We start from the raw sequence: 24,635 nt of genomic DNA, 5'->3' as shown, positions 1-24,635 counted from the left end.
CGTATTTTTAAAAACACCAAAATGTGGTTGGTAGGGAAGGATACTTTTAAAGAAATGTCTCTAAGCTGGATGCAGTGGCATGTGCCTGTAGACCCAGCTACTCTACTCAGACCCAGGCTGACAAGGCAGGATCACTTGAGACCAGCCTGGGTAACATAGCAAGACCCTGTCTCAAAAAAGAAAAAAAGAAATGTCTTCAGTCTAAAGCCAGGAACAAACATAAAGCCCTGAAAATTATGTTTATGTGCAAGAATGCTTAACAGCCTCATGAACATCTGAAATACCAGATTTTCAAGCAGTTAGGGTAAATGAGTACATGGATAAAGCTACCACAAAGTTGCGGCCAAACTATTTATTAACAAAGGTTTTTGGCACTTTGCACATAACCACTTTATAGACTAACCCCACTACTCCAAAAGATAGAGAATGGCTCTCCTCTTCTTACGTAAGAAATAGAAACTCTTTGGAGTTGTAGTTCACCTTGTATCATGTAGACCATTATTTCTTGTGTTGTGATTCTCTTCAGAGTGGTGATTTGCTAAGATACTTCAAGGAACCAACCCCAGGGTAACTAGTTGGAGAAGCCAGAAGTTGTGTACAAATCCAGTCTCTTCTCTTCCTTGTTTAGGAGCAGCACCCTGAGGAGGAACTGATCAAGACTAAGCAGGATGAAGTCAATGCAGCCTGGCAGCGGCTGAAGGGCTTGGCTCTGCAGAGGCAGGGGAAGCTCTTTGGGGCAGCTGAAGTTCAGCGCTTTAACAGGTGTCAAGCCAGAGTGGGCTTTGGGGAAAGGGCCTCAACCTGGAGGGGAGTTGTGAAGCACAGGGCATGTGCTGGTGAGCTGTTGGGGCTGACTGGGCCTTGGTCCCATGGAGTGTTCCCAGTTCTAGGGAGATGTCATTGCTGTGGATTAACTGGTGCCTTTGTTCTGTAGGGATGTGGATGAGACTATCAGTTGGATTAAGGAAAAGGAGCAGTTAATGGCCTCTGATGATTTTGGCCGAGACCTGGCAAGTGTTCAGGCTCTGCTTCGGAAGCACGAGGGTCTAGAGAGAGATCTTGCTGCTCTAGAAGACAAGGTGGGTTTTACAAGCAGCTGATTCTGTAAATAAGTTACCAAGGGTCAGGAGAATAGTTCTGACGGAGTTCATTTCTAGGTCAAAGCCCTGTGTGCTGAGGCTGACCGCCTGCAACAGTCCCACCCTCTGAGTGCAACACAGATTCAAGTGAAGCGAGAGGAACTGATTACAAACTGGGAGCAGATCCGCACCTTGGCGGCAGAGAGACACGCACGGCTCAATGATTCATACAGGTGCAAATAATACTCCAGGTCTTAACCGGTGTCATTTGACTTCTTTTTAGGAAGCAGGAATAGCAGAGTTAAGAATCTGTTCTGTGGAAGTGTCAGGTATCACCTACCAATGCAAATCACTTCTCACCTACGTTCTCTCTGTTTGGAGACTGGCAACTGTATCATGTGTAGTATGTGTATGCTATTTACAACTTCATAAATTCTTCTATTCTGCATCACTGCATTATGACTGATAGAATGGAAATACCCCCTTAAGTATCTGAGTAGCACATGAAATATCTTATTACAACCAGATTGGAGAGGAAAAGAATGCTTCTTACTAGCCAAGGGTTGAACCTGGGAATAACAAGGAAGTTGAAAATGTGGGACAGGATTGGGGCTTTATAGTGATGGACAGAACCTAAGTTTTAAAGTGTTGATTTCAGCCTTCTCTTGCTTTCCTTCACAGTCTAGATTGGTAGAATTTCATATTTCCCAGAATTAGAGTTTGTATAATTTGTTAGACATTTGAGAACATAGAGTGCAGAGCTTTAGGGAGGCCATTTTCCACCCTGGAACCTCCGCTGGAAACATAATGTCTTCCTTTGGCTTTTCCTAGGCTTCAACGCTTCCTTGCTGACTTCCGCGACCTCACCAGCTGGGTGACTGAGATGAAAGCCCTTATCAATGCAGATGAACTTGCCAATGATGTGGCTGGGGCTGAAGCCCTGCTAGATAGACACCAAGAGCACAAGGTAATAGTATCTCTAGCATCTTCCAGAAGTGAAGATTTTAGCTTATAATGCAACAGTATATCAATGTTGGGTGAGGCCTGTAGTTAGAGTTGGTACCACGTTATTCACAGGTGTCTCTCATCCTAAGGGTTGTGGTTGGTTTTGCCTTTGGAGATCTGGTCTACCTGCTTCTGATAGAGGCTTAACTGGGTTCAGTGTCAAGAAGTTCACTGTGGTCCATAAAAGCAAACAGACAAGCTCTGGCGAGATAGAAGTGCTATTACTTAGCACATTGATCCTTTGTGATGTAAAAAGTATTTGTTGGGCTGAGCACAATGGCTTATGCCTATAATCCCAGCACTTTGGAAGGCCAAGGCAGGTGGATCAGAAAGCCAAGAGATCAAGACCATCCTTGCCAACATGATGAAACGCTGTATCTACTAAAAATACAAAAATTAGCTGGCCTTGGTGGCACATGCCTGTAGTCCCGGCTACTCAGGAGTCTAAGGCAGGGGAATCGCTTGAACCTGGGAGGCAGAGGTTGCAGTGAGCCATGATCGCACCATTCTACTCCCGCCTGGACAACAAGAGTGAAACTCTGTCTCTCAAAAAAAAAAAAAAAAAAAAAATCGAGAGGTTTTAATGTGTTAGATACAAAATCAATATACTGAAAGTCAAAAATGTTTCTCTATACTAGCAACAGAAACATTGTTTTTTTTTTTTTTTTTTTTTTTTGAGGCGGAGTCTCGCTCTGTCGCCCAGGCTGGAGTGCAGTGGCCGGATCTCAGCTCACTGCAAGCTCCGCCTCCCGGGTTCACGCCATTCTCCTACAAGCTCCCGCCTCCCGAGTAGCTGGGACTACAGGCACCCGCCACCTCGCCCGGCTAGTTTTTTGTGTTTTTTAGTAGAGACGGGGTTTCACAGTGTTAGCCAGGATGGTCTCGATCTCCTGACCTCGTGATCCGCCCGTCTCGGCCTCCCAAAGTGCTGGGATTACAGGCTTGAGCCACCGTGCCCGGCCATAATTTTTAAAAATAACTACTTATTAGAGCAGAAAATATAAAGTACTTAGGAATAAATGTAACAAAAGTATGTAAGACATTTGTGGAGAAAAACTATAAAACTTTGTTAAAAGGCATTAAATAAAAACTGAATAGATAGAATGATTTATCTAGTGCACAGATAGAACCACCTTTTGTGAAGGTGTAAATTCCCACCAGGATATATACAGTTAATTCAGTTCTAGTCAAGTGCTCAGCAGGTATATGTGTGTGTGTGTGTTTCTTTTTGCAATGAGATGAGCTGATTCCAAAACTGATTTGGAAGAAAAAAATTTTAAAAAGGCTGAGACAATGTTGAAGATCATGGTGGGGCCAGGGAGGGACTCACCCTACCAGATTCTATAAAATAATAGTAAACAAGTCCATTTGGCACAAAGAAGACAGAGCACTGGAACGAAAGAGAGCTCAGACCCATGTGAATGTGTGGAACCTTGACAAACGACAGGTGACCTGAAAAGCCATTTGGAAAAGGACTTCATCAGTGAGTGATACTCTCATGTTTGATGACCTAGATTGATTATGTATTAGGAAACCTGGCCTAATCTTTCATTTTGTTCCTCGTTTTGGATATCATAGTCTGGCTTATAATGCTTATGTAAAATGCAGCACCTTGTTTTCATTTTGTAAGATGCTAGGCATAAACCATGGCTTTGTTTTTTTCTCCTGTAGGGTGAAATTGATGCTCATGAAGACAGCTTCAAATCTGCAGATGAATCTGGACAGGCACTGCTTGCTGCTGGTCATTACGCCTCAGATGAAGTGAGGGAGAAGGTAAGAGAAGAGAAATGGAGCTTTTGAGGAGCAAATTTCACTAAGTCTCTGAAAGCTATTATTCATCCTTAAATATCCAGACATCGCATTCACCATGATATGTGAGAAACTTTCCTTTTTCTGCAGAGATTTAAAAAGAAGGTATATGTGTAGTGTGCGGATTGCCTGAGAGACAGTCCTCCTTATTTGGGGCATGTGTGGCACGTTTCCTACTTACAGGGACTTTTTGTATTGAGCTGAGTCTTGCATTAGGAGTTGCAGCAAAGAGGAAACACATTTTTATAAAATGATACATAGGCCGGATGTGGTGTGACCTCAGCACTTTCAGAGGCCAAGGCAGGAGGATTGCTTGAGACCAGGAATGGGAGACCAGCCTGAACAACATAGTGAGACCCCATCTTGACAAAAAAATTGATAAATTAGCCAGACATGGTGGCACATTCGTATAGTCCTAGCTGCTGGAGAGAATTGCTTGAACCCAGGAGTTCAAGGTTACAATGAGTTATGATTTGCACCACTGCACTCCAGCTTGAGTGACAGTGAGACCCTGCCTCTAAAAAAAAGAGTAAAATAAAATATGTATGTATGTAAGTTTTGAAGTATCTCGGAGTATAAAATTGCCTAGGAACATTAGATAAATAATGATTTATGTATTTTCTGATATTACATAGAGTAAAGGAAGACATTTCAAAGACTTGTCATTAGTAGCTTCGGAGCCTAAAGTCTTGGGAGTTTCTGAATTTATTCTCCATATGTTATAGAGCACCCACTCAGTTGACATTTCTCAGTGGAGAGTCCCTACTACGTTTATACTGCCTCACTTTTAAATGGGTGCCCTATTTCTTCTACCTGGGAGTTTACTTACTGTTTTTACCTGAAGTCATTTGTGATCATGTGGCAATAAATTAATTCTAGATTAATTAAAACAGGCCATCCCTTTTATATTGAACATGCACATACAACATGAATGTTGTTTTTCCCCTTTTGCAAATCAGAAAAAAGGCCTGAAGATTAGCACTAGGATTAGGAATTCCAGGCTAGCTGTTCTGTCTGCCTTGGAGGCATTGGGGCTGACCTCATCTCCCTGACCATGTCTCCTATGCCCCCAAGCTAACCGTCCTTTCTGAGGAGAGAGCAGCGCTGCTGGAGCTGTGGGAGCTGCGCAGGCAGCAGTACGAGCAGTGCATGGACCTGCAGCTCTTCTACCGGGACACTGAGCAGGTGGACAACTGGATGAGCAAGCAGGAGGTAATCTGTGAGCAAAGTCTTGTCGGTGATGGAAGAAGAAGGACCTGTATTTTATCTCCTCGGGTAGTGTGCTTGTTTTGTTTTAGGACATCAGTACCATGTTAGTTCTGAATCCATTGAAGAGGGGGAATTGAGCAAGCTTCTCTCAGCTCTGCCGGCATCTCTCCCTGCTGAGATTGCAAGGCCTTCAGAAAAGGCCCCAGCTTTTCAGATTAGTGTGATGCAAAATGTTTTATTAAAGAGACTTTTTTCTTAGAACTTAGCATTGCCGGATGCAGTGGCTCTCTCCTGTAATCCCAGCACTTTGGGAGGCTGAAATGGGAGTATCCTTTGAGCCCAGGAACTCAAGGCTACAGCAAACTATGTTTGTACCACGCACTCTAGCCTGTTCGGTAGACTGAGATCCTGTCTCACAAAAAAAAAACTGTAGCATTATGTGACATCTAAATCTAATAGAAGCAACAAAAGCTATGTAAGAGAAGTTTCAATAGAATGTGAAACAGGCCGGGCGTGGTGGCTCAAGCCTGTAATCCCAGCACTTGGGGAGGCCGAGGCGGGCGGATCACGAGGTCAGGAGGTAGAGACCATCCCGGCTAACACAGTGAAACCCCGTCTCTACTAAAAAATATAAAAAATTAGCCGGGCGAGGTGGCGGGCGCCTGTAGTCCCAGCTACTTGGGAGGCTGAGGCAGGAGAATGGCGTAAACCCGCGAGATGGAGTTTGCAGTGAGCCGAGATCCGGCCACTGCACTCCAGCCTGAGTGACAGAGCGAGACTCCGTCTCAAAAAAAAAAAAGAATGTGAAACAAGGATTTCATGATATGACTTTACTGGATTGATTTTAAAAAAATCCAAAAGGACCTTAAACTTCCTAGAAGAGATCTTAGAAGTTTAACAGCCATAAAATCTCTTTCCTTCTTTTTGTATTTTGGCCAAAATACCCTTTGCTTCACAGTCGTAGAAGATCAAAGGAATAGGACATTATTCTGAACACTTTGTTTCCTTTGGCAAGGCGTTCCTGTTGAATGAAGACTTGGGAGATTCCTTGGATAGTGTGGAAGCACTTCTTAAGAAGCATGAAGACTTTGAGAAATCCCTTAGTGCCCAGGAGGAAAAGATTACAGTAAGATCCCTTCTTGTCAGTGCTTTCAAATGACCCTTATTATCGTAAGCCAGAGTCTCTTTCCCTGAAAAGATTCTCAACAGATTTGGTGAAAGATTCATATGCAAAGCACTCCTGTGGATGCTTAAACTTTCACAAGGATGACATGCTATCTCGTTGAAGACATAATACAACTTTATGGAAAAATGATTTCCTTAATGAAAACCTCCAAACTTCTTTAAGTTTGTACCCTTCATTAAAAGGTCAGGGTTAATATTAAGAGGTACTCTTGGCTGGGTGCAGTGGCTCACTCCTGTAATCCCAGCACTTTGGGAGGCCGAGGCGGGCGGATCACGAGGTCAGGAGATCGAGATCATCCTGGCTAACACAGTGAAACTCCGTCTCTACTAAAAATACAAAGAATTAGCCGGGCGTGGTGGCGGGCACCTGTAGTCCCAGCTACTCGGGAGGCTAAGGCAGGAGAATGGTGTGAACCTGGGAGGCAGAGCTTGCAGTGAGCTGAGGTCGCACCACTGCACTCCAACCTGGGCGACAGAGTGAGACTCCGTCTCAAAAAAAAAAGAAAGAGGTACTCTTCCCATTGAAAATACATCTTAGAAATAAGAATTTGGAAAGCTGTTAACCTGTATTTGACCCCTGCCAGGAGATCATGGCACAGCTAGTGTCTCCAGTCTTGAATGGAGGTAGCCCAGTCTTAAGATATGTAACTGATAACATCAAGCAAAATCTCAAAAGTTGTGAGAAAAATGTCATCACCAACCTTTGGGTGAAAACCTTGACCTGTATTAAAGTTTGGTGTGTTTTATGATCTGTTCAGCCGTTACTTTTCTCTAGAGGCCAAGCTCAGGACTAATGTGCTTACCAATGAATAACTTTTATCTTCCTTCCTAGGCATTAGATGAATTTGCAACCAAGCTAATTCAGAACAACCACTATGCAATGGAAGATGTGGCCACTCGCCGAGATGCTGTAAGTTTGTAGGTTCTTCATGCTTCTCCTTTTTGGTACGTGGGTCTCTCTTCTAAGATGTTCCAGTTAAGTCTCTTCAACTGGACATCACTTTGGGCATAAACACTAGAGACTCACAGGGGATCCTTGTCTTTCAGCTGTTGAGCCGCCGCAATGCCCTTCACGAGAGAGCCATGCGTCGCCGGGCCCAGCTAGCCGATTCTTTCCATTTGCAGCAGTTTTTCCGTGATTCTGATGAGCTCAAGAGTTGGGTCAATGAGAAGATGAAAACTGCCACAGATGAAGCTTATAAAGTAATGTACTATTAGTATTGCTGTGTAGCACTTGATTAGTAAGTTAAACACAACTCTCACAAATAAATAGTAGCTAAAGGACAAAATAAGGGATTCCAAAAACCACACTACTTAATGTAAGCCAACTGTTTTATACATTCCCCCATAAAGATAAGTATGAAGGTAATGCAAGGGAACTTGACATACTCAGGTTTAAGATAGAAAGAATCCCCTTCTTTTATTGGCAGGATCCATCCAACCTACAAGGAAAAGTACAGAAGCATCAGGCTTTTGAGGCTGAGCTCTCAGCAAACCAGAGCCGAATTGATGCCTTGGAGAAAGCTGGCCAAAAACTGATCGATGTCAACCACTATGCCAAGGACGAAGTAGCAGCTCGTATGAATGAGGTGATCAGTTTGTGGAAGAAACTGCTAGAGGCCACTGAACTGAAAGGTAAGAGAAGATGTTCCATTGGATTGTGACACGCATGTTTGGGGAACTAAATACCCCTTTCTATGAAGTATTTTAGGCACATATACCCCTAAAGTAAGGTGAAGTGGATGACTTTGGCATTAGGGATAATTTCCTGTGTAGGAATTACTTGGCTTAAGTTCTTGATAATAGTTTGGTAAATGTGGTTGAGCATACTGGTTGATGAGGGAGTCTGAGTGAGAAGGAACAGAATTGGGCCTCATTGCTGAAAATCAAAGTTCAGCTGAGAGCCAAGGGCATTTACTAACTCTCCAGTGTGCTTGTATCTCAGGGGGGTTAGAATGCTTCCAGTTCAACCTTGAGATGGTAGAGCAGAGGCTACAATTGATATTTTCTTTCCCTTTGTGACATAAGTGAAGGAATAAAATTCTGATCTATATAGTCCTTCAGTAAGATGCTACAGTTCATGGGCAGTGTCGGTAGAAGGGTAATGCTAAGCAATACAAAATTAAACTTGCTTCCTTCCATAGGAATAAAGCTTCGTGAAGCCAACCAGCAACAGCAATTTAATCGCAATGTTGAGGATATTGAATTGTGGCTGTATGAAGTAGAAGGTCACTTGGCTTCGGATGATTATGGCAAAGATCTTACCAATGTGCAGAACCTCCAGAAGAAACATGCCCTACTAGAGGCAGATGTGGCTGCTCACCAGGTGGTGTGAGCTGGGGGCTGTGGTTGGGCAAGTGAATGCAGAAACCATAGGAGGGAGGAAAAGCCAGTAATTTCAGACTAAATAAGTTTTGGGAGGGATGAAATGTGTTGATTTTCTTAGATCACTCTGTGCTGCATGTGCTTCTGCTCAAATTAAATGTCATCCCTTAGAGCTTTCTAGGAGCCTCAGATGAAGGAAGGAACTAGCAGAAAGAGTACTCTCGGGGTGGGAAAAAGACCTTATCAACTTTTCTTTGTATACGATAAAACCACACCCAAAGTAAAGTCAGCTCTGTCCTCTCACATTCCCAGGACCGAATTGATGGCATCACCATTCAGGCCCGCCAGTTCCAAGATGCTGGCCATTTTGATGCAGAAAACATCAAGAAGAAACAGGAAGCCCTCGTGGCTCGCTATGAGGCACTCAAGGAGCCCATGGTTGCCCGGAAGCAGAAGCTGGCTGATTCTCTGCGGTTGCAGCAGCTCTTCCGGGATGTTGAGGATGAGGAGACGTGGATTCGAGAGAAAGAGCCCATTGCTGCATCTACAAATAGAGGTCAGTCTGCTTCCCTCAGGTAGGAATCAACTTGGGAAAGGCTGTGCTGTTGTAGCATAGAGGGGATGCATGTCAGGATGGGCAGGGTCAAGTTTAAATTATCGAACTGGAACCATGGTGGTAGCTAAGAATGACAAATCAGTGCTAACTTTTCTCTTCATGGTTGGATAACTGGGGAGTGGTGTCTGCTTTCAGGTAAGGATTTGATTGGGGTCCAGAATCTGCTAAAGAAACATCAAGCCTTACAAGCAGAAATTGCTGGACATGAACCACGCATCAAAGCAGTTACACAGAAGGGGAATACCATGGTGGAGGAAGGTGAGTAATTGGCATCAGTGATGTGGCTTGGCGCTGCTCCTTGTATCTCCTCTTCTTGCCAAGAACATGGCCATGTGGGCGTAACAGACCAGGCTCTGGGGCTGAATACCATCCCAATTCTTTACTGACTCTATGACCTGACCAGACCTTATTCTTTCTGAGCCTGAATTTCCTTTTTTTTTTTTTTTTTTTGAGACGGAGTCTCACTCTGTCACCCAAAGTGGAGTACAGTGGTGCGATCTCAGCTCACTGGAACCTCTGCCTCCCAAGTTCAAGCAGTTCTCCTGTCTCAGCCTCCAAGTAGCTGGGACTACAGGCACACACCACCATACCTAGCTAATTTTTATATTTTTTATAGAGATGGGGTTTCACCATATTGGTCAGGCTATTCTTTTTTTTTTTTTTTGAGACGGAGCCTGGCTCTGTCTCCCAGGCTGGGGGGCAGTGGCCGGATCTCAGCTCACTGCAAGCTCTGCCTCCCAGGTTTACACCATTCTTCTGCCTCAGCCTCTGGAGTAGCTGGGACTACAGGCGCCCGCCACCTCGCCCGGCTAGTTTTTTGTATTTTTAGTAGAGACGGGGTTTCACCATGTTAGCCAGGATGGTCTCGATCTCCTGACCTCATGATCCACCCGTCTCTGCCTCCCAAAGTGCTGGGATTACAGGCTTGAGCCACCGCGCTCGGCCTGGTCAGGCTGTTCTTGAACTCCTGACCTCAGGTGATCCACCTGCCTCGGCCTCCCTAAGTGCTGGGATTACAGCTATGAGCCACCGTTCCCGGCTCTGAGCCTGAATTTCTTATCTGTGAAATGGGGATGACAACACCTCTCCTGACGCAGTAGTGAGTAAGTGAAACCAAGTAGGGAAAGAGCTGAAAGAGGGCCTGCACATGCCAGTCTCAGTAACTGAGTGCTACAGTGGTACTGTTACTAGTCTTTATGATACTATCACTAATGCCAACTTGCGATATCTGCTTCTTAGAATCTAGGTAGAGGTCATGGTTTGAGGAGGCAAAAAATGAAACAGTCCTTTAAAGGGTTAGAACCTGAGCCTCTCAAAAAAATTGGAATTATGAAAGGGCACAGCTCACCAAAACATAGTAATGAAAGTGCCGTGAACACACAGAGAAAACTTCTTTTTGTCTTTATGTAATGTGTCAACATAGTTTTTATTATCCTCTTTCCCTACCCGCCTTCCAGGCCATTTTGCTGCAGAGGATGTGAAGGCCAAGCTTCACGAGCTGAACCAAAAGTGGGAGGCGCTGAAAGCCAAAGCCTCCCAGCGTCGGCAGGACCTGGAGGACTCTCTGCAGGCCCAGCAGTACTTTGCTGATGCTAATGAGGCCGAATCCTGGATGCGGGAGAAAGAACCCATTGTGGGCAGCACTGACTATGGAAAGGACGAAGACTCTGCTGAGGTAACCGGGCTTGGGAATCGTTTTACCTGCCAGGGAAGTGGAACAGGGCTTGTACTGAGAAGGAAGTTAGGAGAAGTAGTGATGCATGGGAGCTGTGCATCACAATGATTGTTTTTAAAGATGTTTTGGAATCCATTTTTTTTTTTTAAGATAAGGTCTCACTGTTGCTCAGGCTGGAATGCAGTGGTACAATTGTGGCTCACTGCAGCCTCAAACTCCTGGACTCAAGCGATCCTCCTGCCTCAGCCTCCCAAGTATTTGGGACTATAGGCAGGTAGCACTAGGCCTAGCTACGCTTTTTAATTTTAATGTTATTTTTAGTAGAGATAGGGTCTCACTATGTTGTCCCATCTGGTTTCAAACTGCTGGCCTCAAACGATCCTCCTGCTAAGGCTTCCCAAAATGCTGGGATGATAGGAATGAGCCACCCCTCCTGGCCCTTTTTTACTTTTTTTTTTTTTTGAGATGGAGTCTCGCTCTCAGCCAGGCTGGAGTGCAGTGGCTGGATCTCAGCTCACTGCAAGCTCCGCCTCCCGGGTTTACGCCATTCTCCTGCCTCAGCCTCCCGAGTAGCTGGGACTACAGGCACCCGCCACCTCGCCTGGCTAGTTTTTTTGTATTTTTTAGTAGAGACAGGGTTTCACCGTGTTAGCCAGGATGGTCTCGATCTCCTGACCTCATGATCCGCCCATCTCGGCCTCCCAAAGTGCTGGGATTACAGCTTGAGCCACTGCACCTGGCCTTTTTACTTTTTATTATGAAAATTTTATCATATCTAAAGGAGAGAGAAGATGATTGTCACTCACCTTCAACCATTAACATTTGCCATTCTTGTTTCATCTATGTGAAACCATATGTGTGTTTACATACATACTAACATACCAACATGCACGCATATCCATATACATAGCTACAAACATACCAGCATACACATGTACATACCAATGTGCACATATACACACATACCAACATGCACACATATATGCGTAGATGTACTTGGTTTTTTACTGGTTTTCTGTTTTTTGACTAAAATTTTCAAATTTTATTCATAAAAGTCTAGGTATAGTTCCTGTACCTAGCTCTTTCCAGTCTTCACAAAAACTAGAATGAGTTGAATTTTTCCTTTTTTTTTTTTTTTTTTTTAGGATAGAGTCTCACTCTGTCATCCAGGTTGGAGTGCAGTGGCACAATCTCGGATCACTGCAACCTCTGCCTCCCGGGTTCAAGCAATTCTTCTGCCTCAGCCTCCCGAGTAGCTAGGATTACAGGCACCCGCCACCACGCCCAGCTAATTTTTTTTGTATTTTTAGTCGAGATGGGGTTTCCCCACATGGGCCAGTTTGGTCTTGAACTCGTGACCTCAAGTGATCTGCATGCCTTAGCCTCCCAAAGTGCTGGGATTACAGGCATGAGGCACCGCGCTCGTTCTGTCTCTGAGGCTGGAGTACAGTGATGCAATCACGACTCCCTACAGCCTTGACCTCCTGTGCTCAGCAGTCTTCCTCCTCAGTCCCCTGAGTAGCTTGGACTGCAGGCACGCACCATCACATCTGGCTAATTTTTGTATTTTCTGTAGAGATGAGGTTTCACTATGTTGCCCAGGCTGGTCTTGAACTCCTGGGCTCAAGCTGTCTGCCTGCCTCAGCCTCCCAAAGTGCTGGGATTACAGGCATGAGCCACTGTGCCCAGACCAGGATGAGTAGGCTATAATCGTAATATATATGATTGTCCCAAAATATGGGAAACCTGAAAAACTTTGAAAATGGTATTCGTGAACCCGGGAGTCGGAGCTTGCAGTGAGCTGAGATCCGGCCACTGCACTCCAGCCTGGGTGGCAGAGCGAGACTCCGTCTCAAAAAAAAAAAAAAAAGGAAAGAAAATGGTATTAACACTGTAAGAAGGGCAGGAGGTGATCACGTCATTGTGTAACTGAGAAAGGCTGTTGAGGCAGGATGGCAGGTTGGTGAGGCAGTGGAGGATGGGAGGCTTCAGCCCCTGTGCAGTGTTCCACGTGTGGTTTTGGTTTCAGGCTCTACTGAAGAAACACGAAGCTTTGATGTCAGATCTCAGTGCCTACGGCAGCAGCATCCAGGCTTTGCGAGAACAAGCACAGTCCTGCCGGGTAAACCTGTAACAGTTTATGGGTTACTGGTGGGAGGTCTTGGGGGCTGGGAAAGTGGAAGGATCCAGATGCTGTCAACAGGTGTTCCTATCATAGGCAGCATTTGACTCTGCTTTTAACTCTTGTGACACAAAGGTTTACAGAGAGTTTAGAATGAGATTTTTTTTCTTTTTTTTTTTTTTCTGAGACAAAGTCTCACTCTGTCACCCAGGCTGGAGTGCAGTGGCCAACCTCAGCTCACTGCAACCTCTGCCTCCCAGGTTCAAGCGATTCTCATGACTCAGCTTCCAGAGTAGCTGGGATTACAGGTGTTCACCACCATGCCCAGCTAAAATTTTTTTTTTTTTTTTTGAGATGGAGTCTTTTTTGAGATGGAGTCTCGCTCTGTCGCCCAGGCTGGATGGAGTACAGTGGCACGATCTCGGCTCACTGCAAGCTCCGCCTCCCAGGTTCACACCATTCTCCTGCCTCAGCATCCTGAGTAGCTGGGACTACAGGTGCCCGCCACCACGCCCGGCTGATTTTTTGTATTTTTAGTAGAGACGGGGTTTCACTGTGTTAGCCAGGATGGTCTCGATCTCCTGACCTCGTGATCTGCCTGCCTCGGCCTCCCAAAGTGCTGGGATTACAGGCGTGAGCCACCGCGCCCGGCGGAGATGGAGTCTTGCTAGAGTGCAGTGTCACCATCTCGACTCAGTGCAACCTTTGCCTCCCAGGTTGAAGCAATTATCCTGCCTCAGCCTCCTGAGTAGCTGGGATTACTGGTGCCCGCCACCACGCCTAGCTAATTTTTGTATTTTTAGTAGAGATGCGGTTTCACCATGTTGGCCAGGCTAGTCTCAAATTCCTGACCTCAAGATCCGCCCGCCTTGGCCTCTCAAAGTGCTGGGATTATAGGCATGAGCCACCGTGCCCGGCCCTAATTTAAAATGAGATTCTTCTTTTTTTTTTTTTTTGAGACAGAGTTTCATGAACCTTGTTGCCCAGGTTGGAGTGCAGTGGCACAATCTTGGCTTACCGCAACCTCCACCTCCCAGGTTCAAGTAATTCTCCTGCCTCAGCCTCCCAAGTAGCTGGGGTTACAGGCATGCACCACCACGCCTGGCTAATTTTGTATTTTTAGTAGAGATGGGGTTTCTCCATGTTGGTCTGGCTGGTCTCAAACTCCCAACCTCAGGTGATTTGCCTTAGTCTCCCAGAGTGCTGGGATTACAACTGTGTGCCACTGTGCCCAGCCAAAATGAGATTTTTTTTTAAAGATACCAAAAATTTAAAGTTCTTGGATCAGATTTTATTGGTAGCTTCAGTGAAGAACTCTCATGAGTGTGTATTTGGTACATTTGGTACAGCTGGTGACATTTGAATCTGCTGCGTACTTAGATGATTCAGCGTGGACCTGTTTTTATAATATTTGCCCTTCCTTTGGATTTTTAGCAACAAGTGGCCCCTATGGATGACGAGACTGGGAAGGAGCTGGTCTTGGCTCTCTACGACTATCAGGAGAAGAGTCCCCGAGAGGTCACCATGAAGAAGGGAGATATCCTTACCTTACTCAACAGCACCAACAAGGCAAGGCACAGAGAGTGGCTGCGTGTTTGTTCCACACTAGCACCTCCATGTATGCTCAGTTGGGTTTCTGTGGGTTGCATGTCTCCCTGAAGTGAAAAGGCTTAGAATTCAAAGAGATAAGTTTCCTTACCAGTCCCCGACATGATACACATTTATGCAGTACTGTGTATGATCAAGAAGTTAATCTGTCTTCTTGAATACCTGCAAGAAGCATAGATAATCACGCTCAGAAGGATAGCTTATTTTCACCATTGAGTATCTCTAGGTGGAATTCTTGACCTGTCAAGCCAAAGTTTGCTGTATAACTTGGACCTGTTGGTTCTTACTCCAGACTACAGGCTACATCTCAGCCCAGCAGATCATTGAAGACAGCTGTGACCTCACCCTGCAGGCTTTGTCTTCTCCAGGCTAAATAATGACAATAATAAATCCATCCTGGTCCATCAGCCTTTCTTCCCTAACACACTGTGAATTGACAGTGGCCTTGAAGCGTCCACAGATTATCTGATCCTGAAAGAGACCTGCCTTCTGTTTTAGTTAAGGCTGGAGAAATGTCGTTGGCCATTTTTAAGAGCCAGTTTATTCCCACTCCCTCACCTTATTTATCCTTGTCATGATACTTTGAGGAAACCTGTGATTCTTATCTTTCTATTGATTCTAATTTAAACTTAAACCAACTTATGGTCTAGCTTTGGTTTATATAAAGCAGCATTGCCCAGTAGAACTTTCTGTGATGGTGGAAATGTAAGGTGTCTGTGCTGCCTCTGCAGTAACTACTAGCTATGTGTGATAGTAGGCCCTTAAAATATGGCTAGTACAACTGAGTGTTTTATTTAATTGAATTATAACTCAATGAGGCCAGGCATAGTGGCTCACGCCTGTAATCCCAGCACTTTGGGAGGCCTAGACGGGAGGATCGCTTGAGCCCAGGAGTTCGAGACCAACCTGGGGCACATAGCGAGACCTCATTTCTTTTTCTTTCTTTTTTTTTTTTTAAGATGGTGTCTTGCTCTGTCGCCCAGGCTGGAGTGCAGTGGTGCGATCTCAGCTCACTGCAAGCTCCGGTTCCCGGGTTCACACCATTCTCCTGCCTCAGCCTCCCAACTAGCTGGGACTACAGGCGCCTGCCACCACGCCCAGCAAATTTTTTGTATTTTTTAGTAGAGACCGGGTTTCACCATATTAGCCAGGATGGTCTCGATCTCCTGACCTCTTGATGTGCCCGCCTCAGCCTCCCAAAGTGCTGGGATTTCAGGTGTGAGCAACCGTGCTTGGCCTGAGACCTCATCTCTATTTATATTAAAAAAAAAAAAAAAAAAAAACCAGGCGTGTTAGTTCACGCCTGTAATCTCAGCATTTGGGAAGCTGAGGCGGGTGGATCACAGTGTCAGGAGATCGAGACCATCCTAGTCAACATGGTGAAACCCCGTCTCTGCTAAAATACAAAAAATTAGCTGGGTGTGGTGGCGCATGCCTATAGTCCCAGCTACTTGGGAGGCTGAGGCAGGGGAATCGCTTGAACCCGGGAGGCAGAGGTTGTAATGAGCCAAGATGGTGCCACTGCACTACAGCCTGGTGATAGAGCAAGACTCCATTTCAAAAATAAAAAGTTCTAACTCAGTGAAAGTTCAGTGGGCACATGTGGCTGGTGGCTCCAGTGTTAGCACAGTTTTGGAGCATCTAAGCGGAGAGAAACCTGGCCTTAGTGGCAGGCAGCATTGCTCTTCTGCCTATGACCCTCTGCAGGTGTGGTAGGTGAGGAAGGAACTGAATTATCAGACCTTATGCAAAGTGACTTTAATACTGTCTTGGGCCTCTTTAAAACAATTAATGCTGTCTTGTGTGTGCACACACATGACCTCCTTGGATTCTCCCTCTCAGAGAAGGAATTTGTTTTCAGTTCTCTGTCTTTTTTCTTTAGGATTGGTGGAAAGTGGAAGTGAACGATCGTCAGGGTTTTGTGCCAGCTGCTTACGTGAAGAAATTGGACCCCGCCCAGTCAGCCTCCCGGGAGAATCTCCTGGAGGAGCAAGGCAGCATAGCGCTGCGGCAGGAGCAGATTGACAATCAGTAAGGATGACACCGGGGGCCACAAGGACCAGGCGTCCCATAGGCGTACTCTGTTCCACATGGGCCGAAGCTTAGGCGTGTCCTGAGGCTCCTGGAGCCCACCTGCATGCCTCCTGCTGTCTCCACCCCACTTTGAGCCCACAGACCTCCCTGTTTGGGTCTCAAACCCCTTACTAATGACTTATTTTGCTTTGTTTTTTTCCCACCAGTGTTCATGAGTTTTTCCTAAACAGAATTTTTCTAATCATTGCCATTTGTCTTTTGGTTCAAGATGCTTTTCGAAATTGGATATTCAGATTCTACACCCCTAAAACTCTGTCCACTTTGAAAAGCTGCTTTCAGAGCTTCTCTCTCTGCCATAGCTTTGAGTTCTGAGAATGGAATTTTTTAATGAAATGGCTCTGTCCTCTTTCCTGTAGCTGAGTCCCCATATTGCCCTGTGTCCCTCCTTTAGGGTATTTCTGACTCCACTAATGGAATCAGCAGTTTTGGACACTTGAGAAGTATCCAGGAAATACATTCCCACTAGAGTTTGGGTAGAATAGTGGAATTTTTGGATTCCAGTGATCCTTAGTAAGATCAGAGTTATTTGTCCACTTATAGATTCTGTTATTATTGAGATAAGAATGGAAGGTTTTGGTTTGTATTCTTTTTTTTGGAGACAGAGTCTCGCTCTGTCACCCAGGCTGGAGTGCAGCGGCATGATCTTGGCTTACTGCAACCTCACCTCCCGGATTCAAGCGATATCCTGCCTCAGCCTCCCAAGTAGCTGGGACTGCTGGCATGTGCTACCACACCCAGCTAATTTTTGTATTTTTAGTAGAGACAGGGTTTCACTGTGTTGGCCAGGCTGTTCTCAAACTCCTGACCTCATGATCCGCTCACCTTGACCTCCCAAAGTGCTGGGATTATAGGCGTGAGCCACCTCACCCGGCCTTGGTTTGTATTCTTACCAGTAGTCTGGGTCATAAATATAAGAGGAAAAAGTAGATCAAATATATGGCTAAATTGCTTGTTAGCTCTCAGTAAAATTTCTTTCTAAGGGTAGTCCAGTCTGTTCCCTGACGTTGCTCTGTGAAGTTGCCAGTGTTTTCAGTGGGAAAATCTGCCTTAAGCATGGCAGACCTGTCAGGAAAATGAAGGTGAACTAACCCTGTAATTTTCCTATTATTTCTTTACTGTCATTTCACTCATGGCTTAGAGTGCTCCTTAGAGCTGTTGAATGAGTCCGTATTTTCCCAACATTAAGCATCCACCATCATGGCACCAGTCGGAGCTGCCGCCTTTCATCCCTGTGGATTAATCCCACTAATTTGTGCATGCTTTTGCTGTGCCCCCTCTGTGCAGGACGCGCATAACTAAGGAGGCCGGCAGTGTATCTCTGCGTATGAAGCAGGTGGAAGAACTGTGAGTAGGCTGAGAGTCTTGCAGAGCACCAGTGTCCACTGCTACCCTGTCCATTCTCCCTCTGCTGCTTCTCTTGAAGGCCTTTGTTCATCCAGAAAGATGAGGTGGTGGGAGGAACTGCCTGTCTGTGCAGCAGCTTTGGCTCACAAGGGAAGAGGTCGCGGTGCAGCTGTGTCGGTTGATGACTGCTTATCTCATTGGTTGCTTCCGTGTACAGCTGTGTGTTCAGAGTGGTGTTGGTTCCCCCTCCTGTTGGTTTTTGTGGTGGACCAGCCACTATCAGCAGCAAACCTGAAGGCCTGTTCTGTAGTTTTCCTTAGTAGGAAGGAAATCATATGCTTCTCTTAAAGTGCTGTGATTCTTGGTAACTCATTGCTTTTTTATTTCGCTTTGGGACACTTAGATTTGATGGTGATTCTAGTTTTTTTTAACTTTTAGTTTTTTATTGTTTGTTGTTTTCGTGTTCAAAGATGATAATTCAGCCTTTTGTATTTTAGTTCCCGAGGGTTAGAATATCCTTTGATTCTTAAGAAATCTTTCAAGTAACAGAATGGCACAGAGATACTTAGTACTGTGCCTGATTTTCCTTCCGAACTTGCCAAAACTTTCTGAGAACTGAATGTATCATTTTAGAAATGTCCTACTAATATGGAGATAAAACATCCTATATGAGGATATTTTAAAACTCAGTGTACCTTCCCCCACCTCACCCCAGCCTGGGAGCTATTCAGAGAATTATAAAATACAAAAAAACCCTCTGGATACATTCTGCCCAGCAAATTCATTTCATCTCTCCACTGTAGTTGCATGAACCCTGTGTTACTGTGCTAAGCGCTTGGTTTTAGTCATTTGTGGTTTTGTTGTTATAAGTGCAGAATTGGCCTGGAGATAAGTGTGCCTGGCTGTTCTAGCCACCTAGTTGTGAACAGTGTGTGCATATCTCTTAGGCTGTGGCGTGGGTACTTGGGATCCTCATCTTCATCTGATAACTCTGTTACTAGGGCATCATCATTACAAACTCGTAGCCTGGAATCCATATCTTGGAGACACCTCGTGGTTTGCCTTTATGTCAGCATTTACAAACTGCCTTCCTTGTCCCTCTTGTCTCTCTCTTGAATTCCATCAGATATCATTCTCTTCTGGAACTGGGTGAGAAGCGTAAAGGCATGTTGGAGAAGAGTTGCAAGAAGTTTATGTTGTTCCGTGAAGCGAATGAACTACAGCAATGGATCAATGAGAAGGAAGCCGCTCTGACAAGTGAGGAGGTCGGCGCAGACTTGGAGCAGGTTGAGGTGCTCCAGAAGAAGTTTGATGACTTCCAGAAGGTATGGGCAGTCTTAGAGCTCAGCTGAAAATTTATTTAAAGATTTTAGTCTCTTGATTTTTTTTTTTTTTTTTTTTGAGATGGATTCTCACTGTCATCCAAACTGGAGTACAGTGGTATGACTTCAGCTCACTGCAACCTCTGCCTCCCGGGTTCAAGTGATTCCCATGCCCTAGCCTCCTAAGTAGCTGGGATTACAGGTGCCCACCACCGTGTCCTGCTAATTTTTGTGTCTTTAGTAGAGACAGTGTTTCACCATGTTGGCCAGGCTGGCCTCAAACTCCTAACTTCAGATGATAAACCTGCCTCAGCCTCCAAAGTACTGGGATTATAGGCATGAGCTTCTGCGCCCAGCCGGAGTCTCTTGATTTCTGACTGCAAATTACTAGAATGCAAATTACATAGATTATATTCCATCACCTATGTAGCTTTTTTTTTTTTTTTTCAATTTTTTTTTTTCTTTTGAGACGGAGTCACGCTTTCGTCACCCAGGCTGGAAGTTCATTGGTGCGATCTCGGCTCACTGCAACCTTCTTCTCCCAGGTTCAAGCAGTTCTCCGGTCTCAGCCTCCCGAGTAGCTGGGACTGCAGGCGCTCGCCACCATGCCTGGCTAGTTTTTGTATTTTTAGTAGAGACAAGGTTTCACCATATTGGTCAGGCTGGTCTCAAACTGCTGACCTCAGGTGATCCACCTGCCTCGGTCTCCCAAATTGCTGGGATTACAGGCGTGAGCCACTGCGCCCGGCCTCAGGTTTTTTTTTTTAAGATAGAGTCTCATTGTATTGCCCAGGCTGGAGTGCAGTGGCTCGATCTCAGGTCACTGCAACTTCGCCTCCCAGGCTCAAGTGATTCTCATGCCTCAGCCACCCAAGTAGCTGGGATTACAGGTACGCACGACCACGTCTGGCAAATTTTTGTATTTTTAGTACAGCTGGGGTTTTACCGTGTTGGCCAGCCTGGTCTTGAACTCCTGGCCTCAAGTGATCTGCCCACCTCAGCTTGACCCAAAGTGCTGGGATTACAGGCATAAGCTACCACGCCTGGCCTGTGTAGCTATTTTTAAAAGACTTTAATTGAAACCTTTTTGGACTAGTTTAGTTTTAAGGAAAGATATACTTTGTTCTCTACATGTTGTTATAAGAACTTTTCTAAGCCTAAACTGCAATAGATGTGAAAGTACTCTTTTTTTTTTTAAATTGGGGTAAATTTACAAAGCTAACCATTTTAAAGTGTACAATTCAGTGGTATTGAGTACATTCACAATGTTGTGCAACCACCACCTCTAGTTCTGAAACATTTGTATCACTTCAGAAGAAAACCACATATCTGTCAAGCATTCATTTGCCATTCTCCCTAACCCCAGTGGCCCAAGTAGCCACTCATCTGCTGCTTGCCTCCATATTTACCTATTCTGGACAATTTATAAAAATGGAATCACGTTATGTGACTTTTTGTGACTGGCTTCTTTTGTTTATGTTTTCTTTCTTTCTTTATTTTTGAGACAAGGTAGCATTCTGTTGCCCAGGCTGGAGTACAATGGCCCAGTCTCAGCTTACTGCAGCCTCCACTTCCTGGGCTCAAGTGATCCTCCTGTCTCAGCCTCCTGAGTAGCTGGGACTGTAGCTATGCACCACTATGCTCAGCTAATTTTTGTGTTTTTTGTAGAGACAAGGTTTCGCCATGTTGCCCAGTCTGGTCTCGAACTCCTGAGCTCAGGCTGTCTGCCCACCTTGCCCTCCCAAAGTGCTGGCTCACATCTGTAGATGTGAGCCACTGCACCTGGCCCGTAATGTTTTCAAGTTTCATCCTTTTTGTAGCACATATCAGTACTCCATTCCTTTTTATTGCTGAATAATATTTGGCTGACATGCTACACGTTGTTTATCCATTCCACCACTTAAAAGTATTCTTACAAAAAATTAAAATGAGGAGGAAGAGCTTCTTTCTCCTATAGTAACTGTGCATTAAAATTTTATCTCATTTTTATTTATTTTTTAGAGATAGGGTCTCACTCTCTCGCACAGGCTAGAGTGCAGTGGGATGATCGTAGCTCACTGTAACCTTGAACTCCTGTGCTCAAGTGATCATCCCACCTCAGCCACCCGTGTAGCTGGGCCTATGGACGTAGGCCACCACATCCATTATTATAGTTGAAAAAATTTTTCTGGCCGGGCCCAGTGGCGCATGCCTGTAATCCCAGCACTTTGGGAGGCGGAGGCAGGCGGATCACCTGAGGTCAGGAGTTCGAGACCAGCCTGGCCGACGTAGTGAAACCTCATCTCTGCTGAAAATACAAAAAGTAGCTGGTCATGGTAGTGCCTGCCTATAGTCCCAGCTACTCAGGAGGCTGAGGCACGAAGGTCACTTGAACCCAGGAGGCGGAGGTTGCAGTGAGCCGTGATCACGCCACTGCACTCCAGCCTGGGCAACAGAGTGAGACTGAGTCTCATTAGAGAAAAAAAAAAAAAGAAAAAAAAATTTTCTGTGGAGGTTGGGGTCTGGTTTTGTTGCCCCAAGCTGGTCTTGAACTCCTTAAGCAATCCTCCTGCTTTGGCTTCCCAAAGTCCTGGGATTAAAGGTGTGAGTCACCATACCTGGCCTCTTCACATTTTAAAAACATTGTTTTAAAACCAAAAAGAGGTTTTAAAAAAGTCTCTATTTGATAAAAACATTTGCTGGGCATAGTGGTGTGTGCCTGTAGTCCAAGCTACTGAGAAGACTGAGGTAGGAGGATTGCTTGAGCCTCGGAGGTAGAGGCTGCAGTGATCCATGATTGCAATACTCCACTCCAGCCTGGGTGATAGCGAGACCTGTCTCCAAAAAAACCAAAAAATGAAAAAACTACAGTTAATGAAGTAAATTTGAGTCCAATAATTATCTGAGGGCTGGGAAAACCAATCCATGGGGATACATGTTGAACTGATCCTTAAAGCTTTTTTTCTTTGTTTTGTTTTGTTTTTGTTTTGTTTTGAGACAGAGTCTTGCTCTGTTGCCCAGGATGGAGTACAGTGGTGCGATTTTGGCTTACTGCAAACTCTGCCCCCCAACTTCCGCCACCTGTTCAAGAGATTCTCCTGCCTCAGCCTCCCAATTAGCTGGGATTACAGGCGCATGCCACTGTGCCCGGCTAATTTTTGTATTTTTAGTAGAGACGGGGTTTCACCATCTTGGCCTGGCTGGTCTTGAACTCCTGACCTTGTGATCCACCCACCTCAGCCTTCCAAAGTGTTGGGATTACAGGCATGAGCCACTGCACCCGGCCTTTTTGTTTTGTTTTGTTTTGTTTTTGAGATGGAATTTCACTCTTCTTGCCCAGACTGGAGTGCAATGGTGCGATCTCGGCTCACCGCAACCTCTGTCTCCCAGAATCAAACGATTCTCCTGCCTCAGCCTCCCGAGTAGCTGGGATTACAGGCAAAGGCCCCCAAACCCAGCTAATTTTGTACTTTTAGTAGAGAAAGGGTTTCTCCATGTTGGTTAGGCTGGTCTTGAACTCCCGACCTCAGGTGATCTGCCCGCTTCGGCCTCCCAAAGTGCTGGGATTACAGGCGTAAACCACCATGCCTGGCCATAGCTTATTTTTTTAATCCCTTTTTTTTTAAATAGGCCCTTGTAGAAGAATCCTTATAGTTTCAAGCCATAGTTTGTGATGTCTCCTTTAACTTTGGCTTGCTATTTTGGGTTTTAGTTATTATGGCTTTTGTTTTAAAGGACCTGAAGGCCAATGAGTCACGGTTGAAGGACATTAACAAGGTGGCTGAAGACCTGGAGTCTGAAGGTCTTATGGCAGAGGAGGTGCAGGCTGTGCAACAACAGGTAGGTGTCTCCATCTTGGAGTGAGGCTCTGTTGCTGTAAGGATGCAGCTTTGTTCATCCTATGTCTGTCATAGCCCAACAAGCAGTGTTTCATAGCACAGGATTGTGGCTTGACTGTAGGTCAGGTCCTCTATGTGACCAAAACCATTTTGATTAACTTCTTTATACCATTATCCCTCATCTTCATTTGGTTCTGGGGGGACTTCTGTCTTCTCCGTAAGTCCATTAAATGTTTAATGTTTATATAACCATTAACTAATAGTAATTTCATAAGTTCCTCAAAGAAAAGGTTTATATATAAATACTTGAAGTTCTGCTGGACATTTGGACTGGCATTTCCATTTGTCTTTTTGGAATTCTGTCCTGTGTTTCCAGGTTTGACCATAATGAGTATTCTTGAGAGACGTGTATTTCTTCTAATAGTAAAACTGGTTTCTCTCTCTCCTTGTAGGAAGTGTATGGCATGATGCCCAGGGTAAGTTTGGGTACTGCATGTGGATCTTGAACATGAGAAGGATTTAAACTTTGGGAAGAATGTCAAGTCAAGAACTTCATCAGAATTGCTGTTCCTTAACCTCCGATGCCTTTTGTGTGTAAAGATTTGTGGAAAGCACCAAAAATTGATTTCTTTTTTTTTGAGACGGAGTCTCACTCTGTCACCCAGACTAGAGTGCAGTGGTGTGATCTTGGCTCACTGCAACCTCCACCTCCCAGGTTCAAGCGATTCTCCCATCTCAGCTTCCTGAGTAGCTGGAATTCCAGGCGTGTGGCATCACACCCAGCTAATTTTTGTATTTTTAGTAGAAATGGGGTTTCATCATGTTGTCCAGGCTAGTCTCGAACTCCCAACCTCAGGTGATCCACCCACGTCAGCTTCCCAGAGTGTTGAGATTACAGACGTGAGCCACCACTTCTGGCCCAGAAATTGATTTCTATTTGCCATTCTCCAAAAGACAAAAAAAAGTTGGGTTTTTTTGTTTGTGTGTTTTGTTTGTAAGAGATAGGGTCTTTCTTGGTTGTCCAGACTGGAGGTCAGTGGCTTTTCACAGCTGCAGTTATAGCCTACTGCAGCCTCGAACTCCTGGCCTCAAGCAATCCTCCCACTTCAGTCTCCCAAATATCTAGGACAGCAGGCATGCAACACAAAGTGCAGCTCTTAAAAAAGTCTTTATCTCTTCAGTTTTCTAAAACTTTTTCTATAGCTATCTTTAGGTTTGTTTATTACTCGTTTGCAGACAATCTTATGAGTACAACATAAAGAAAAGTTGGTGGTTTTCTTATTAAATTTCTTTATTCCATTTCTTCTACTGGATAAAAACTTGGAATTTGTCTCTCCTGTTTGTTGGCTTAATTTTTCTTTACCAGCCTTGAAGTTTGTTACCAGCCAAACTATGGAGGGAAGATGCTGTTTTGATTAATGTAT

At 45.0% G+C, this 24,635-nt stretch overlaps 1 protein-coding gene across 5 annotated transcripts in view; it reads left to right on the top strand.

The window, feature by feature from the left end:
• The window catches only part of SPTAN1 (spectrin alpha, non-erythrocytic 1), an 85,890-nt gene that overhangs the window by 24,671 nt on the left and 36,584 nt on the right, over positions 1 to 24,635 (top strand). For 3 of the 5 annotated variants that reach the window (XM_023217014.2, XM_023217010.2, XM_023217011.3), the window contains exons 6-26: positions 629 to 762; positions 935 to 1,079; positions 1,158 to 1,312; positions 1,911 to 2,046; positions 3,756 to 3,857; positions 4,968 to 5,105; positions 6,118 to 6,228; positions 7,120 to 7,197; positions 7,335 to 7,490; positions 7,718 to 7,922; positions 8,432 to 8,613; positions 8,925 to 9,168; positions 9,364 to 9,486; positions 10,686 to 10,903; positions 12,933 to 13,025; positions 14,460 to 14,594; positions 16,516 to 16,664; positions 18,012 to 18,071; positions 19,198 to 19,396; positions 23,108 to 23,212; positions 23,664 to 23,687. In XM_023217014.2, the coding sequence (XP_023072782.1) occupies positions 629 to 762; positions 935 to 1,079; positions 1,158 to 1,312; positions 1,911 to 2,046; positions 3,756 to 3,857; positions 4,968 to 5,105; positions 6,118 to 6,228; positions 7,120 to 7,197; positions 7,335 to 7,490; positions 7,718 to 7,922; positions 8,432 to 8,613; positions 8,925 to 9,168; positions 9,364 to 9,486; positions 10,686 to 10,903; positions 12,933 to 13,025; positions 14,460 to 14,594; positions 16,516 to 16,664; positions 18,012 to 18,071; positions 19,198 to 19,396; positions 23,108 to 23,212; positions 23,664 to 23,687 (2,892 nt within the window). The remainder of the gene's footprint in view (positions 1 to 628; positions 763 to 934; positions 1,080 to 1,157; positions 1,313 to 1,910; positions 2,047 to 3,755; positions 3,858 to 4,967; positions 5,106 to 6,117; positions 6,229 to 7,119; positions 7,198 to 7,334; positions 7,491 to 7,717; positions 7,923 to 8,431; positions 8,614 to 8,924; positions 9,169 to 9,363; positions 9,487 to 10,685; positions 10,904 to 12,932; positions 13,026 to 14,459; positions 14,595 to 16,515; positions 16,665 to 18,011; positions 18,072 to 19,197; positions 19,397 to 23,107; positions 23,213 to 23,663; positions 23,688 to 24,635) is intronic. The other 2 variants (XM_023217013.2, XM_023217012.3) reach the window with 1 other exon arrangement.

The sequence above is a fragment of the Piliocolobus tephrosceles genome, chromosome 14 (assembly GCF_002776525.5).
Source record: "Piliocolobus tephrosceles isolate RC106 chromosome 14, ASM277652v3, whole genome shotgun sequence".
NCBI lineage: Eukaryota > Metazoa > Chordata > Mammalia > Primates > Cercopithecidae > Piliocolobus > Piliocolobus tephrosceles.
This window is presented reverse-complemented; position numbering and strand designations above follow the sequence as displayed.